The sequence below is a fragment of the Hyperolius riggenbachi genome, chromosome 7, assembly GCF_040937935.1.
Source record: "Hyperolius riggenbachi isolate aHypRig1 chromosome 7, aHypRig1.pri, whole genome shotgun sequence".
NCBI classification, from domain to species: domain Eukaryota; kingdom Metazoa; phylum Chordata; class Amphibia; order Anura; family Hyperoliidae; genus Hyperolius; species Hyperolius riggenbachi.
The window spans coordinates 113,253,853-113,272,051 of record NC_090652.1 but is presented as its reverse complement, the minus strand read 5'-3'; the positions used below and the strand labels follow the sequence as shown (position 1 = coordinate 113,272,051).

Here is an 18,199-nt window from a genome sequence, read left to right as displayed (position 1 = left end):
GAAGGGCATAACAAAACATTCATAATGCCCATCGGGTGTGTTGAATGCCGTCTTCCATTCATCACCCTTTCGGATGCGAACAAGATTATATGGCCCTCGTAGGTCCAGTTTAGAAAAGATACTGGCGTTGGTGATTTGCGAAAACAAATCATCGATCAGGGGAAGTGGGTAACTATTTTTTATCGTGATTTTATTTAATTCCATGTAATCGATACATGGGCGTAAGCCACCATCCTTTTTCTGTACAAAAAAGAATCCTGCCCCTGCAGGGGACTTAGAAGGGCGAATAAATCCTTTAGCAAGATTCTCTTTAATGTAATCTTTCATGGCACTCTTTTCTGGACCTGAGAGGTTATAAAGATGACCTCTCGGGGGCATAGTACCAGGCCTCAGTTCAATCGGGCAATTAAAACTCTGGTGTGGAGGAAGTTCGTCTGCCGATTTTGGACAGAATACGTCAGAAAAGTCAGCAAACTGAGGTGGTACACCTTCTACATGAATCTTGGTAGCACATACAGCAACTCTCTCCATACTATGATGATGACAATATGGAGACCAGCTTAACAACTGGCCAGAGCTCCAGTCAATCTGAGGAGAGTGTCGGCGCAACCAAGGCATACCAAGAATCACTGTAGAGGTGGCCATTTTCAGAATATAAAATTGAATTTCTTCCTTGTGTAACACCCCCACATGACATGAAAGAACAGGAGTTTGAGAGAGGGGTTGTGTACCCTGTAAAGGGGAACCATCAACAGCGGTGACAAAAATGTGCCTGTCCAATGAGATATTGGGAATCCCCCATTTCTGAACAAAATCTAAATCAATAAAATTAGCTGCTGAGCCTGAATCTATAAATGCTTGGGTAGCTAAAACTTGATCTCCCCAAGTTATAGAACAGGGCAACAATAATCTTTCATCAGATAGAGGTAATACTGGCTCGCCTAGGGTAGTACCTCTAGCTACGCCTAGGCGGAGAAGTTTTCCGACTTCTTGGGACAATTTTGCACAAGATGCCTTTCCGAACCGGAAGATATGGGTCGTATTTCAAAATATGACAAACAACGATTCTTAAAGTTACTAAAATCTGACTTATGACCTGAAAATCTCTCTGGGAGAGGCATTCTTGGTTCCACAACAGGAGGGGATTGCACTGGCAATGCAGGGTTCTGTAAAAGGCGTATCGCTTCAGACAGTTGATTGAGTTGTGTCTCTTTCGAACTGACTGTGGCAGTCAGGTCGTTTACTGCCATGGTCAAAGTCTGGACCTGCTTACACAGTGCTTCCATAGCCATTTTGGTCTGTTGTTATGTAACAATAGTGTCAGCGGAATACACAGAGTTCTGATTATGTGGTGATCTGCAGTATCACCAATAATACAGATACTATATCTGATTATGTAGTGATTTGCAGAATCACCAATAACACAAATATAGCAAGCACAAGGCGTGTAAAACGTGATAAAGGTCACAACTTTATTGCACAGGTATAGTGATTTGTGCAAACAGTAATACTGGAGTTCTCCCCTAGTGATAGCCCTTGGAGGCTGGGTCTAACACCAGATAGAGAGTGGTCGTACAGGCAGAGTCGGTAGCAGGTCGGTCAGCAGCGGTACAGAATTGTTAGGCAAAATCGTGGTCAAATACAATCCGAGGTCGGCAGTGGGTCGGACTGGTAAAGTACAGAATCAGGAGGCGAAAATCAGAGTCAGAGGTTCAGGCAGGAAATCGGCAACAGACCAGATAATTGAAGTACAAAATCAGAAGGCAGGAGAATGGTCAAAGGTACAGGCAGAGATCAAGACACAATATAAGATACAATGGTAATGAATACTGCTGATTACAGCTATCAAAGGTCTGAGCGCTAACACGAAGTATTCGCAACAACAGACAATGAACAACTGAACGGCAGATCCTTATATGCTGAGGATCATTCAGCCGATTCTCCCAGAAGCCCAGCCAATCAGAGGGCTTGCTGAAGTCAGCTGACCGGCGGGTCAGCTGACTCTTCTCCTAAGCAAATAAAGGTCCTGCCGCTGGGCGCGCGCAGGCGTAGCCCTGACCCTGTGAGCAGCCGAAGGACCTGAGCGTGGCTCACTGCATGCCTGCGAGGCGGGGACATGCGCTGAGATGCGGAAGCGGCAGACAGGCCGCTCTCTGCCGTGGCGGTGTCCCCGCCAATCGTAACAATTTGGTTTCTAGACTACTCCTCGCGCTTTAGGGCCCCTAAAATGCCAGGGCAGTATAGGAACCCCACAAGTGTCTCCATTTTAGAAAGAAGACACACCAAGGTATTCCGTTAGGAGTATGGTGAGTTCATAGAAGATTTTATTTTTTGTCACAAGGTAGTGTAAATTGATTTTTATTTTTTTATTTTCACAAAGTGTCATTTTCCACTAACTTGGAAAAAATAAAATCTTCTATGAACTCATCATACACCTAAAGGAATACCTTGGGGTGTCTTCTTTCTAAAATGGGGTCACTTGGTGGGGTTCCTATACTGCCCTGGCATTTTAGGGGCCCAAAACCGTGAGGAGTAGTCTAGAAACCAAATGCCTCAAAATGCCTGTTCAGGGGTATAAGCATCTGCAAATTTTGATGACAGGTGGTCTATGAGGGGCTGAATTTTGTGGAACCGGTCATAAGCAGGGTGGCCTCTTAGTTGACAGGTTGTATTGGCACTGAAGTGCAGGAAGCACAGGATGTTCTCAAATCGTGACCTGGACATGGCAGCAGAGAACATGGGCATGTGATGTATTGGGTGCATAGACCAATAAGACCGCAATACATTCTTTTTGACTAGACCCATGTTAAGGAAAAGGCCCCAAAAAATGTTCCGTTCAGAAACTTGGAGTGATTTCCACCAAAAAGACTGGGCATGGTAGCTTCTTGGATTGGTGGTTGCGTATTGTGTGGCATAACGGTTGGTCTCAGCCACAATTAAGTCATAGAGACCAGCAGTGATCAGGAACATAAATTCTGTCACTGCGGTGGGGCGGTTGAGGGTTTGGTCGGGTGGTCGGAAGCCCGCAGGGGGCAGATTAGGGCCTGATCTGATGGATAGGAGTGCTAGGGGGTGACAGGGGGTGATTGATGGGGTGTCTCGGGGTGATTAGAGGGAAGAATAGATGCAATTAATGCACTGGGGAGGTGATTGGAAGGAAGTCTGAGGGGGATCTGAGGGTTTGGCCAAGTGATCAGGAGCCCACACGGGGCAAATTAGGGCCTGATCTGATGGGTAGGTGTGCTAGGGGGTGACCGGAGGTGATTGATGGGTGTCTCAAGATGTGATTAGAGTGGAGAATAGGTGCAAGCAATGCACTGGGGAGGTGATCGGGGGGGGGGGGGGAATCTGAGGGTGTGGGCGGGTGACTGGGTGCCCGCAAAGGGGCAGATGAGGGTCTGATCTGATGGGTATGATGGGTAGCAGTGACAGGGGGTGATTGATGGGTGATCAGTGGGTGATTAGAGGGGAGAAAAGATGTAAATAATGCACTGGAGAGGTGTTTCTGAGGGTGATATGAGGGTGTGGGCGGGTGTTTGGGTGCCCGCAGGGGGCAGTTTAGGGGCTGATCTGATGGGTAGCCGTGACAGGTGATGACAGGGGGTGATTGATAGGTGATCAGGGTGTGATTAGAGGGGAGAATAGATGCAAGAAATGCACTGGTGCAGTGATCAGGGCTGGGGTCTGAGGTAGAGGACTGCGCGGGTCCCCTTTTTATACCCGCACCCGACCCGCTACCCGCACCTGACCCGCTTTCTGGTGAATTCGATACCCGCAACCCGGCCCGCACCTGCAAAACCGCTACCCGACCCGCTACCCGCTTTTTTACATTTTCTTCTAAAGTGCACATTTAAAGTAACGTTGAGCTGTAAAGTTAATAAAACCTATTTTTATACACAAACCCAAGCTAAAGAAAGTTTACATGCTTGCTTTCACTACCCGTGACCCTCACCCGTACCCGCAGACCGCTACCCGCAACCCTACCCGCACCCGCAACTCGCTACCCGCACCCGACCCGCACCTTAAATCAATTCAGGTATCCGAACCCGACCCGCATTTCGGGTTACCCGCGGGTACCCGCGGGTACCCGACCCGCTGCAGGCCTCTAGTCTGAGGGTGTTCTGAGGGTGTGGGCGGGTGATTGGGTGCCCGAGGGTCTGATCTGATGAGTAGCAGTGACAGGCGGTGACAGGGGGTGACGGGGTGATTGATAGGTGATCAGTAGGTGATTACAGGGGAGAATATATGCAAGCAATGCACTGGCGAGTTGATCAGAGGGGGTCTGGGTGCTATTTGAGGGTGTGTGTGGGTGATTGGGTGCCTGCAAGGGGCAGATTAGGGTCTGATCTGATGGGTAGCAGTGACAGGTGGTGACAGGGGGTGATTGATGGGTGATCAGTGGGTGATTGGAGGGGAGAAAAGATGTAAACAATGCACTAGGGAGGTGATCTGAGGGTGGGTCTGCGGGCGATCTGAGGGTGTGGGCGGGTGCCTGCAAGGGGCAGGTTAGGGTCTGGTCTGATGGGTGGCAGTGACAGAGGGTGATTGATGGGTGATTGACAGGTGATCAGTGGGTGATTACAGGGGAGAATAGATGTATACAGCACACGGGGGGGGGGGGGGGGGGGTTGGGTAGAATCTGAGGGTGGGGGGGGGGGTGATCAGGAGCCCCCCGGGGGGGGGGCAGTTTAGGACTTAATCTAAAAAATAGCGTTGACAGATAGTGACAGGGATTGATTGATGGGTGATTAGGGTGGTTATTGGGTGCAAACAGGGGTCTGGGGGGTGGGCAGGGGGGGTCTGAGGGGTGTTGTGGGCAATCATAGGGCGGGGGGCAGGATCCGTGTGGTGTTGTGCTTACCAGGGGGTGATCAGGAGCCCCCAGGGGGCAGCTTAGGACCTAATCTAAAAAATAGCATTGACAGATAGTGACAGGGAGTGATTGATGGGTGTTTAGGGGGGAGATTGGGTGCAAACAGGGGTCTGAGGGGGTGATCCGGGGGGGGGGTTCTGAGGGTGCTGTGGGTGATCAGGGGGCAGGGGGGGTAGGATCAATGTTTGTGTGTGCTTACCAGGGGGGCTGCCTCTTGCCCTGGTGGTCCCTCGATCACTGGGACCACCAGGGCAGGAGGCAGCCTGTATAATACGCGTTGTATACATTACAAAGCATATTATATGCTTTCTGTGCGGAAGATCGGGGGTTAACAACCCGCTGGTGCTGCTAACTGGCCGGCGGGTTGACGTCGCGGTGGGTGGAGCCTATTGCCGACCGATGGGTGTATTGTGGTCGTTCTGCACACCACTTTGACTCTGCCCATCAGCTGTGGGTGGTCGGCAAGTGGTTAAACAGAATAGGAAAATTATCTCCTAGGAGAAAACTTAAAAGAAAAAGCGCATTGGATCGGGCCCAGTGTATATAATTTGCTATCATGAAAAAATTATCTAATTGCATAAAGACTTGACATCATTTGGAAATTTCCAAGCTGTTTAAAGGCATAGGTAATATAAAGTGTATGTGAATTTGAGGCCCATTGTCAAAATTATTGGTCCATAATCCTTACAGTATTAAAAATTCAGTTATTACCAAGAAAGCCCAGCAGACGATGATCCCCAAAGTGCTCAAAAGTTTTAGTCTACCAGCGACTGCATTGGTTATCCCACTACATTTTAATCCATCCTCACATCTACAATGTTGGTCTTGTTTGGCTCATACACTGTACAGGATTATACGTCATACAACCAGCAGAAAGCATCAGCAGCTACAGCTTCCCCTGCCTGCAGAAGCTCTACAATAGAAGGTGCAAAAAGAGAGCTATCAACATTGGTTCTGACCCCTCCTTGGATTACAGTAGCATAACTCAGCATGCAATATGCAGTGACACTTATGCACTGTGAACACTGCTACATGCATTTTGAGAGCAATTTAGAGCTACCCCATTCAGCATAGAGGAATGGGGCTGCACTGCAACAGAAAGCCAGGCAGGTGCCATATGTTTGCTCCTAACTACGGATGGTTGGAATTTCCGATTTCTGTTTTTCGATTTTCGATGAGTCTTTTTTTGGTCATTTTTTTTGCATTCTGTGTGCAGTCCGAGTTGACTCTGCATTCTCTGATTGGTCAAATACTTCCCAGTTGAATCTGCATTCTTTGATTGGTCCAATGCTTCTGAGTTCTGTGATTGGACTAAAATTAGTGTCAGTAATGCGGTATTTCCGCAGAAATCCGATTTCCGTTTTACAATTACGATTTCCAAGGAGTCTTTTTTTGTTGTTATTTTTTGCATTATCTGATTGGCTAACTACTTCAGAGTTGACTCTGTAGCCTCTGATTGGTCCAATGCTTCCAAATTCTGTGATTGGGCTAAATTGGTAGGTAATGTGGTATTTCTGCAGGCATCCGTTTTCCGTTTAACAATGGTAAATGCCAATTTACGAATGGAAGTTTAATTCCCGCTGAATCCAAATGAGCATCCCAACTCATAACGCATGTTGCTGAGCAAACTGCAGCCTGCTCCTTTCTTAAATGAATATTTTAGCTGTATAAAGTGAATAATACAAACAACATGGAGAGATATTTTCCTTGCCTACATGAAGATATTGTGCAGTACCAGATACACATTTCCTGACCTCTGCTCTGGAGAACATGCTAAGCGTTATGTACACATATCTGTAGACAAACAGTTGGTGACAGATGCTGGAACTCTGTGTCCCCAGGTAACCCTGAAAATGCTTTTCATCTTAAGAATGCCTCGCAGTTGTCCCTTGCAGCGTAGATCGCGGCAGATGCTAATTGGCGACGGGTTGACGTAGCGGGTGGGCGGAGCCAAATGCCGGCGGATGCGCGTGATCCCCGGCAATTTAGTCCCCCAGGAGCCGCCGCCGATCGCCGTTACGTGGTCCTGGGGGTGCCACTTTGCCGACGCCCATAGGTAGTCAGCGGTCGGCAAGTGGTTAAAAAGCAATGCTAGATGTAATCTTGCCTTCTTAAAACAGAATGCATTTGCGATAATTCAGCTTTTAGATACTGTGGTTTCCTAGGATGCATCATTCCCAAATAAGCAAATTAGTTCTTTAGGCCCCTAAAAGCAAGGCTTCACATCCTGAACTGCTGCTGTATAGGGAATCTGTAGCTAGTAGTAAACTTTACAGAGCAAGTCCAATCCAACAAGCATACAGCCTGTGTCAGACTTTCTGGTCCTCATCAGTGAATGGCATGGATTGCAGAGATGGATAAACTTGTGTTCGCAAACAGTCTACGAACATTTCCACGTCCATTTGCGAACCGGTGAACGCAGCGAACCGCCATTAAATTCAATGGGCAGGCAAATGCTAAAATCTATAGGACTAATTTTTTTTACATGAAAAAATACGAATTTTATGCAGAGTTGTGTTTTAATGTCTAAAGGGCAGAAATCGCATTACATGTCCAAATTGTGGAATAAAATGCTTTAAAATGTCCAGCGTAAGGGTTAGGCCTGGTTCACACTGACAGAAGAAATGCCACGTTTACCGCACGCAAAGAGCTTTAGTGAAAACATTAGGTGAGAAAATCATTTTTTTTATAGTTGACACCTTGAGGACGTAAATGTTAGTCCTCTCGGCGGCAATATTTGTGTTGTGGTGAAAGTTATTGTGCTTGTACGCACGTTCGTGGGACTGCATGCGATCGCTGTTTTCCAGCCCCTATAGACTGGCTGAGGTAGTTAGATGACAGGTAAATGACCGAAAACACACTGATCGAATTTAGTCTGATCACAATGAAGCTGAACTGAATGCCACTTAACTCAGGTGAAAATTTTTTTATGTAATGTGCAACAATCACAAAAAAAGACCCTGCCAGTGAACTGCAGTGCCAGTGAGTTCTTTATACAGGACAATACTGCAAAGGTAACACTAGTGGACACTCAGGTGCTTTGGTGAACTGAATGTCACTTAACTCAGGTGAAATTATAGAGTAGCAAGGGAGGAGAAAGCACAGAAAAGTCCGGGAGCCCAACCTGGTGCAATATCGTTAGTAGGTCGTAGTGTTGGGCGAACAGTGTTCACCACTGTTCGGGTTCTGCAGAACATCACCCTGTTCGGGTGATGTTCGAGTTCGGCCGAACACCTGATGGTGTTCGGCCAAACTGTTCGGCCATATAGCCGAACTAAGAGCGCATGGCCGAACGTTCCCCGAACGTTCGGCTAGCGCTGTGATTGGCCGAACGGGTCACGTGGTTCGGACCCGAACGCGCTCTGATTGGCCGAACGGGTCACGTGGTTCGGGTAAATAAATACCCAATCCACGTCATTTCTCCGCCATTTGTCTGTGGGTTTAGCTTTGGATAGGCAGGCAGGGTAGTTCTCTCTCCAGCCAGGCTAGCCAGGGTCCCCCCAGTCATTGTGTCGCTGCTGGGAACAGTAGTACACCGCTCACCCACACTATATAGCATTGTGTTTACTGCCACTCTGTGTCTCTGCTGGGAACAGTAGTACACAGCTCACCCTGTATAGCATTGTGCTCTGTGTCGCTGCTGGGAATAGTAGTACACCGCTCACCCACCACTGTATAGCATTGTGTTTACTGCCACTCTGTGTCTCTGCTGGGAACAGTAGTACACCGCTCACCCATCACTGTATAGCATTGTGCTCTGTGTCGCTGCTGGCAACAGTAGTACACCGCTCACCCACCCACCACTATATAGCATTGTGCGGTCCGGTCCCTTTTCCTGGAACCTCTTATCTGTATTACATTTATGACTGCATGGCGGCAAAAAGCATGCTATCCGCATGCTTCTTGTCCTCATGCAAGGCCTGGGTTGTTGTGTCTCAAAGCGTGGCCTTCTCCTCCTGCGCCGCCCTCCTCCTGTTCCATCACGTGTGCTGCTGCTGGGTTAGCGTTACCGGTCCCTTTTCGTGGAACCTCTTATCTGTATTACATTTATGACTGCATGGCGGCAAAATGCATGCTATCCGCACGCTTCTTGTCCTCATGCAAGGCCTGGGTTGTTGTGTCTCAAAGCGTGGCCTTCTCCTCCTGCACCTCCTCCTGTTCCATCACGTGTGCTGCTGCTGGGTTAGCGTTACCGGTCCCTTTTCCTGGAACCTCTTATCTGTATTACATTTATGACTGCATGGCGGCAAAATGCATGCTATCCGCACGCTTTTGTCCTCATGCAAGGCCTGGGTTGTTGTGTCTCAAAGCGTGGCCTTCTCCTCCTGCGCCTCCTCCTGTTCCATCACGTGTGCTGCTGCTGGGTTAGCGTTACCGGTCCCTTTTCCTGGAACCTCTTATCTGTATTACATTTATGACTGCATGGCGGCAAAATGCATGCTATCCGCACGCTTTTGTCCTCGTGCAAGGCCTGGGTTGTTGTGTCTCAAAGCGTGGCCTTCTCCTCCTGCGCCGCCCTCCTCCTGTTCCATCACGTGTGCTGCTGCTGGGTTAGCGTTACCGGTCCCTTTTCCTGGAACCTCTTATCTGTATTACATTTTCTGACTGCATGCCGACAAAAAGCATGTTACCTGTGCAAAGAAAACAGACATTTCCCGCATTTAAAAGACAGTTTTCCCTTTGAAACTTTAAAATCGATTTTCTCAAAAACTATAAGCTCTTTTTGCTAAAAAATATTTCCTCTTGTACCCACTCCCAAGGTGCACATACCCTGTAACTTTTGGGTATGTAGCATGTAAGGAGGCTTTACAAAGGACGAAAGTTCGGGTCCCCATTGACTTCCATTATGTTCGGAGTTCGGCTCGAACACCCGAACATCGCGGCCATGTTCGGCCTGTTCGGCCCGAACCCGAACATCCAGGTGTTCGCCCAACACTAGTAGGTCGGGCTATATTTAAAGTCGATTGAGAATATACCCACAAAAATGGGTTGCAGCAGAGGCAACCACTCGTAGTCACAGGTGGGGAGAAACCGTCCCCACTCGGCCTTTTCGTTCCTAGATGGTAGCTGCTCCAGAAAAGTGATTTGTATATATATATATGTATATGTATATATATATATATATATATATATATATATATATATATATATATATATATGTATATATATATGATATCAACTACCTATATGATGCAGCTGTCACAAGCCTCACGTAGAGTGTGCAAGCAACTGGGGTAGCCCAATCCCCAAGTATCAAATAGAAAACAACGAGGAGTTGCAGCACACAGCTCTATGTTTATTCAGAGCAATATAAGGATACAAGCAGTAGCAGACAGTTTCGGTCGTCCCTGACCTTTATCAATGCCTTCAAAGGCATTTATCAAAGGCATTGATAAAGGTCGGGGACGACCGAAACTGTCTGCTACTGCTTGTATCCTTATATTGCTCTGAATAAACATAGAGCTGTGTGCTGCGACTCCTCGTTGTGTTATATATGTGTGTGTGTGTGTGTGTGTGTGTGTGTGTGTGTGTGTGTGTGTGTGTGTGTGTGTGTGTGTGTGCGTGTGTGTGTGTGTGTGTGTGTGTGTGTGTGTGCAGGCCCGGATCTACCTCACAGGAGCCTATGGGCACAGGTGTCCTGGCACCCTAGACTCCGCCCTCCATGAACCTACAACCCCCCCATCACACTGCACCACAAGTGTGCTGGCTGGCTCAGCTGTCACTATTCCCTACTTCCCTTTCCCATCATGGGGAGCTACAGGTGTCCCTTAGCATTAGGTAGCTAGAGGAACCTCAGTATTAAGTAGCTAGTGGTGTCCCTGACTGAAAGGAGATCTCGTCATTGGAAAGAGCTGGGTGAGTAACCTCTCATTTACACTCACATCAGGACTCTGCATAGGGAAGGAGAGTGGGAGGCACTCAGATTAGGGAGTGAGCCGCCTTTTCACCATCAGGCGCCTGTAGGCATGTGCCTACAGTGCCTTATGGTAAATCCGGCCCTGTGTGTGTGTGTAAGTTAATAGGGATAAGTATATTGTACTAGGGTACATAACTTTGCAAGTATATGAAGGTAAGGGCTTTTTTTTTTAAAGGGGAAAGAGGGATGTAACTTTATTAGTTACATCCCTGGCATTTTAGGGGCCCAAAACCATGAGGGGTAGTCTGGAAACCAAATGCCTCAAAATAACTGTTCAGAAGTATAAGTATCTGCAAATTTTGATGACAGGTGGTCTATGAGGGGCCGAATTTTGTGGAACCGGTCATAAGGAGGGTGGCCTCTTAGATGACAGGTTGTATTGGCACTGAAGTCTTTAATCTTCTAACTGTAATATTAAATACTTAACGCAGGAAGAAGTGAAGGCAAGACTAAATAAATTAAAAATAGACAAGGCACCTGGCCCGGATGGCATGCATCCTCGGGTCCTAAGGGAATTAAGTTCAGTTATAGATAAACCCCTTTATCTTATCTTTTGTGACTCTCTTGCAACTGGCAGAGTCCCAGTGGATTGGCGTACAGCCCACGTTTTCCCATTATTTAAGAAGGGCAAAAAATCTGATCCAGGAAATTATAGACCTGTAAGTTTAACATCAGTTGTATGCAAACTATTTGAGGGATTACTAAGAGATACTATACATGACTTCATAGTAGAAAATAATCTTATTTCTCAGCATCAACATGGGTTTACTAAAGACAGGTCCTGTTTGACTAACATGCTCAGCTTTTATGAGGTAGTGAATGCTAATATGGATATTGGGAATGCTGTAGATGTGATATACTTGGACTTTGCAAAGGCCTTCGACACTGTTCCCCACAAAAGTCTGGTGCAAAAGTTGAGGATGCAAGGACTGGGGAAGAGTCTGTGTTCATGGATAGGGAACTGGCTAATGGACAGAAAACAAAGAGTTGTGGTCAATGGATCATACTCAAAATGGGAAACTGTTAGCAGTGGGGTCCCACAGGGGTCTGTTCTGGGTCCAGTGCTCTTCAATTTATTTATTAATGACCTAGTAGATGCAGTAGTGAGCAATGTTCCTATTTTTGCAGATGATACAAAATTGTGCAGAATCATTAACTCTCAGGAAGATAGTGTCATATTGCAACAGGATCTGGATAGGATGGCTATATGGGCACATACATGGCAGATGAAATTCAATGTTGACAAATGTAAGGTCATGCATTTTGGACGTACTAATGGTCTAGCACCATACAAAATAAATGGGATACAGTTGGGGACATCAAACTTGGAGAAGGACTTAGGAGTACTCATTGACAACAAGTTAAATAATCGTACTCAATGCCAAGCAGCTGCAGCTAAAGCTAACAAAATTTTGGGATGCATTAAAAGGGAAATAAAAACTCGAGATGCTAGCATAATATTGCCCCTGTTTAACTCTCTAGTAAGGCCACATCTGGAATATGGAATTCAGTTCTGGGCACCACATTACAAAAAAGATATTGCAGTTTTAGAGCAGGTGCAGAGACGAGCAACAAAATTGATGCGTGGGATGGAAGGTCTCACTTATCGAGAAAGGTTAGACAAACTGGGTTTATTTAGTCTAGAGAAAAGACGCCTTAGAGGGGATCTAATTAACATGTATAAATACATCAGAGGGCAATATAATACCTTGGCGGATGAGCTTTTTGTCCCTAGGCCTTCTCAAAGGACTAGAGGACATGATCTGCGCATGGAGGAAAAATGTTTTAGCCATTTATTTAGGAAAGGGTTCTTTACAGTAAGAGTGATTAAGATGTGGAATGCATTGCCACAGGAAGTCGTTATGGCAAACTCTATACCTGCATTTAAAGGGGGCTTAGATGCTTTCCTTGCGTTGAAAGACATCCATGGCTACAATTACTAGGTAATGCCTAATGATGTTGATCCAGGGATTTTATCTGATTGCCATCTGGAGTCGGGAAGGAATTTTTCCCTTTAGGGGCTAATTGGACCATGCCTTGTAAGGGTTTTTTCGCCTTCCTCTGGATCAACAGGGATATGTGAGGGAGCAGGCTGGTGTTGTACTTTATACTGGTTGAACTCGATGGACGTATGTCTTTTTTCAACCAAAATAACTATGTAACTATGTAACTATGTAAGTACAGGAAGCGCAGGATGTTCTGAAATCGTGACCTGGACATGGCAGTAGAGAACATGGGCATGTGATGTACTGGGTGCGTAGACCAATAAGACCGCAATACATTCTTTTTGACTAGACCTATGTTAAGGAGAAGGCCCCCAAAAATGTTATGTTCGGAAACTTGAAGTGGTTTCCACCGAAAAGGCTGGGCATGGTAGCTTCTTGGATTGGCGGTTGCGTATTGTGTGGCATAACGGTTGGTCTCAGCCACAATTAAGTCGTAGAGACCAGCAGTGATCAGAAAAAAAAATTCTGTCACTGCGGTGGGACGGGTGAGGGTTTGGCTGGGTGATCAGAAGCCCGCAGGGGCAGATTAGGGCCTGATCTGATGGATAGGAGTGCTAGGGGGTGACAGGCGGTGATTGATGGGTGTCTCAGGGGGGGGTGATTAGAGGGGAGAATAGATGCAATCAATGCACTGGAGAAGTGATCGGAAGGGAGTCTGAGGGGGATCTGAGGGTTTGGCCGAGTGAGCAGGAGCCCACACGGGGCAAATTAGGGCCTGATCTGATGGGTAGGTGTGCTAGGGGGTGACAGGTGGTGACAGGAGGTGATTAATGGGTGTTTCAGGGTGTGATTACAGGGGGAATAGATGCAATCAATGCACTGGGGAGGTGATCAGGGGGGGTCTGAGGATGATCTGAGGATGTGGGCGGTAATTGGGTGCCCGCAAGGGGCAGATTAGGGTCTGATCTGATGGGTATGATGGGTAGCAGTGACAGGGGGTGATTGATGGGTGATCAGTGGGTGATTAGAGGGGAGAACAGATGTAAATAATGCACTGGAGAGGTGTTCAGGCAGGGTCTGAGGGTGATCTGAGGGTGTGGGCTGGTGATTGAGTGCCTGCAGGGGGCAGTTTAGGGTCTGATCTGATGAGAAGCAGTGACAGGTGGTGACAGGGGGTGACAGGGTGATTGATAGGCGATCAGTAGATGATTACAGGGGACAATATATGCAAGCAATGCACTGGCGAGTTGATCAGAGGGGGTCTGGGGGGCTATTTGAAGGTGTGGGCGGGTGATTGGGTGCCCAAGGGGCAGATTAGGGTCTGATCTGATGGGTAGCAGTGACAGGTGGTGACAGGGGGTGATTGATGGGGGATTGATGGGTAATCAGTGGGTGATTAGAGGGGAGAACAGATGTAAACAATGTACTTGAGAGGTGATCTGAGGGCGGGTCTGCGGGCAATCTGAGGGTGTGGGCGGGTAATTGGGTGCCCGCAAGGGGCAGGTTAGGGTCTGATCTGATGGGTGGCAGTGACAGGTGGTGACAGAGGGTCATTTATGGGTGATTGACAGGTGATTGACAGGGGATCAGTGGCTGATTACAGGGGAGAATAGATGTATACAGTACATGGGGGGGTCTGGGGAGGATCTGAGGGTGTGAGGGGTGATCAGGAGCCCCCAGGGGGCAGTTTAGGACCTAATCTAAAAAAATAGCGTTAACAGATAGTGACAGGGAGTGATTGATGGGTGATTAGGTGCAAACAGGGGTCTGGGGGGTGGGCATGGGGGTCTGATGGGTGCTGTGGGCTATCAGAGGGCAGGGGGGCAGGATCAGTGTGGTGTTGTGCTTACTAGAGGGGGCTGCAACCTGCCCTGGTGGTCCCTCGATCATTGAGACCACCAGGGCAGGAGGCAGCCTGTATAATACGCTTGGTAAACATTACAAAGCGTATTATACGCTTATGTCACGGCAGATCGGGAGTTAACAACCCGCCAGCGCTGCTAATTGGCCAGCGGGTGGACGGAGCCTATTGCCAGCGGACGCGTGCGCATCAAACGAGCGATCCCCGGCCAGCTAGTCTGCATGGGCGTATTGCGGTCGTTGCGGACTCCACTTTGCCGCCGCCCGGTGGGCTGTCGGCAAGTGGTTAAAGTGGAACTTTAACCAAGGATCAAAATTCATCCCAATCAGTAGCTGATACCCCCTTTCCCACAAGAAATCTTTACCATTTCTCGAATAGATCGTCATGGGGGTCTGCAAGGCTGATATTGTTGTGCAACCGCTCCCACAGTGTGATGTCATGAGTATCCTGCATGTGAACCCCATTCCATTATGGGAAATAACTTCTTTTTCCAACTGCCAAGTAATATCCCCCTCTGTGCATAGAACTTTCAGTAACAAACATTTCCACAAATAACACCTGACAGGACTAAAGATGTTACCATCAGTGATACATTTCAGAATGTAAATCAGGGAGAGGAAAATGGCAACCACTGACTAACAAATCTATAAATAATTATTGTAATAAATCAGCAATTTTATTCATTGTTATTTTCACTACAGTTCCCCTTTAAGTTGGACAACATTGAGCCGCACCTATTGAAGTATGTACATTGGGCATCCAGACAAATTCCCCTGGAGAGCAGGAACTGGACTGACTGCAGGATTAGAGAAAGAACACACAGTCCTGTTCCTGAGCAAATGTACCCTAACATGCCCAGACAGCAGTATCTATTATCAGTGTATGAACTGTAATATCTGGCAACAAAAACTCCACCAATCAACTCAAATAGGCATCACGATCACTTGATGAGACAAACATTTCATTTCACCTTTACTTTATTTGTGAAGCTGCAAACAAGGGGCACTGCCAGTCAAGTGACAGTCATTACACGTTATTGGTGTCCTAGTAATTATCACTGGTTAAGCCGTGCCTATAAATATGTGCTACTAGAGCTCTCAGAAAATCATTTTAATCGTTCTGCACTATGGCGATTCTCAGCTACCTACTAACACGGGTTGACCTGCTATTATATCTTACAACTTGCATTGCCCTGTTCCTCTACTGGATCAATGGATCTAAGAAGAGCTCAGCAAAGATGCCTCCGGGCCCCAAACCTCTTCCTCTCATCGGAAACTTTCACCTGCTGGATCTGAAACGTCCAGATAAGTCACTAATGGAGGTACGATCTGCTTCATTTAGTACTTGAAAATCGTAAACTCATTTATTATAAGGTGAACCTAACTGGTTTTCAATCATTGTTCTATTTTGTACAGTTGCCAAGCTGGTCAGTCACAATTTCCTGAGCAGAATTTACATAAGAGGCTTTTTTATTTATTTTGTTTTACAAAAGAGCCTTGATTTACATTTGAGTATATAGTTTTAAAACATTTTATTTGTCCATTTGCCCCGGTTATTACAATATTGACCTGCAGAGTGCTAAGGAGAGTGCCAAAGCACTGTGGTTTTTTATACAGTTGACTGACACCATACTGGAAGTGGTTATCGGAAGCAGCTGGCAAAGTTTAAAGGGAACCTGAAGTGAGTAAAATTATTTAAAATAAACATATGACGTAGCTGCAAATGAATATTACATACTAACTTCACAGTCAGTTCCTCTCTGAAGCTCACCATTTTCTTCTTACAGCGATCCCTTCCAGTTCTCACAATATTTTGTCAGAACTGAAATATACCAGTTGCTGTCAGTTATATGTCAGCAGCTATCAGTTACAACTGAATGTGCAAGGTAATGGCCTTGTTTCCCTATGGCTCAAGTGGGTGATATTACAGTTTAAAAGTGTGCTGATCAGGAAGCTGTTATGGGGTAATGACCATTTTTAAAATGTATGACGGAGAATTCCATTGATCACAGTGGACAAATGGGATGCAGGAGAGGAGAAAGTGATTGAGTGATTGAGGAATAGACTACACAGGAGGTAAGTATGACCTGTGTATGGTTATTTTGACTTTTTATTTTCAGTTCAGGTTCTCTTTAAAGTTTATTATTTGAAAGAGCGTCTGTATTCTTTACTACTGTGACAGTATTTAAATTGGTGTGGTGTCCCTACCACAAAGTATGATGACAATATTTCATTTGGAATTAAGGGAATATTTTTCCATTTCTGTTTCTTTCTTTATACTTTGTTTTATTTGCAAAACATACATATTATTTGCATGGCATACATATTAAAAAAAGCCCCTAAGGTAACTATTTATTTATTTTAAAGGAAACCTAAACTGAGAAGGATATGGAATATACCAGTTGCCTGACTCTCCTGCTGATCCTGTGGTTCTAATACTTTTAGCATGCAGATCAGGTGCTCTGACTGAAGTCAGACTGCATTAGCTGCATGCCTGTTTCAGGTGTGAGATCCAGATACTACTGCAGCAAATTGATCAGCAGGACTGCCAGGCAACTGGTATTGTTTCAAAAGAAACATCCATATCCCTCTCAGTTTAGGTTCCTTTTAATGCAGTCATGTATTTTAGTGAATGTAAGCATTCCCATTCACCAATCAGTGCTCAGCGGGACGGCAAAAGGAATGGGCACAGGAAACACTGAGGGTTTATAGATACACCCCTTAATCGCAAGTGAAGTTTTAAGGGGTGTATATACATACCAGAAATACGCAGCTGGTTAAAATGAAGGTATCACTCAATTACAAATGATTTGTTTCTTCGTAATTGGGCAGACTTACAATTTCAGCAGAGGATCAAATAATTATTTCCTACACAGTAGGCTGCACCACTTTGTATTTTCTATTGGGGGTCCACTTTGCTTAACTTTTGGCTAAAAAGAACAGTAATCGTCTATATAATGCCATACCTAGGTAGAAAAAAATCATGGCTGCTGGAAAAGTGTAGAAATGAGAAGAGAAAGGGGAAAAAGAGAGATTTACCTATTGCAATTGTGCATTGCAATAGGTAAATATTACAGACATTTTCCAAAAGGCTGCCAGCATTCACCTTCTCTCTGAGGAAAACAGTCCTGCTATAGGTGGCTGCAGAATGCAAACCCACAAACCCAACAACTTTCTTAGCATGCTTATTACCAGTGCTGAGGGCAATACCCCAATACCCAGATAAGAATAAAACCTCAAACAATACAAGACAGGGAACATGTTTCTTCTTTAGTTTTCTAAAATCAGGATGTGCCTTGCAATAAGTAAATAAATAGGAAAGATATTAGAAATTTACCACAAGCCTGCTATTTTCTTTATCTCTGTAATCCAACCATGAAAGTTGGTGTTGGCCATTTGTATCATTTCATTTCTCATGCCAAATGTTGTGTTTTGAAAGTCTTGCTCATGTACAGAGACACATTCTTGGCAGGCTAGACACCAACCTCAGAGTAGAGTTTTTTTTCTTCTCCCTGCTGAACAGTATAAGCTTTGCACGCATGTAAAATATACAAGTCTCAACAGGAACACAATATAGATACCACCCATGATTTATTTCCAGGA

General features: G+C 46.0%; 1 protein-coding gene across 1 annotated transcript in view; it reads left to right on the top strand.

Moving 5' to 3' along the window:
- Positions 1-15,618: 15,618 nt before the first annotated feature.
- The window catches only part of LOC137525631 (cytochrome P450 2K4-like), a 112,117-nt gene continuing 109,536 nt past the window's right edge, over positions 15,619-18,199 (top strand). The window contains exon 1 of the mRNA XM_068246781.1: positions 15,619-15,918. Within this exon, the coding sequence (XP_068102882.1) occupies positions 15,724-15,918 (195 nt within the window). The 5' untranslated portion in view covers positions 15,619-15,723. The remainder of the gene's footprint in view (positions 15,919-18,199) is intronic.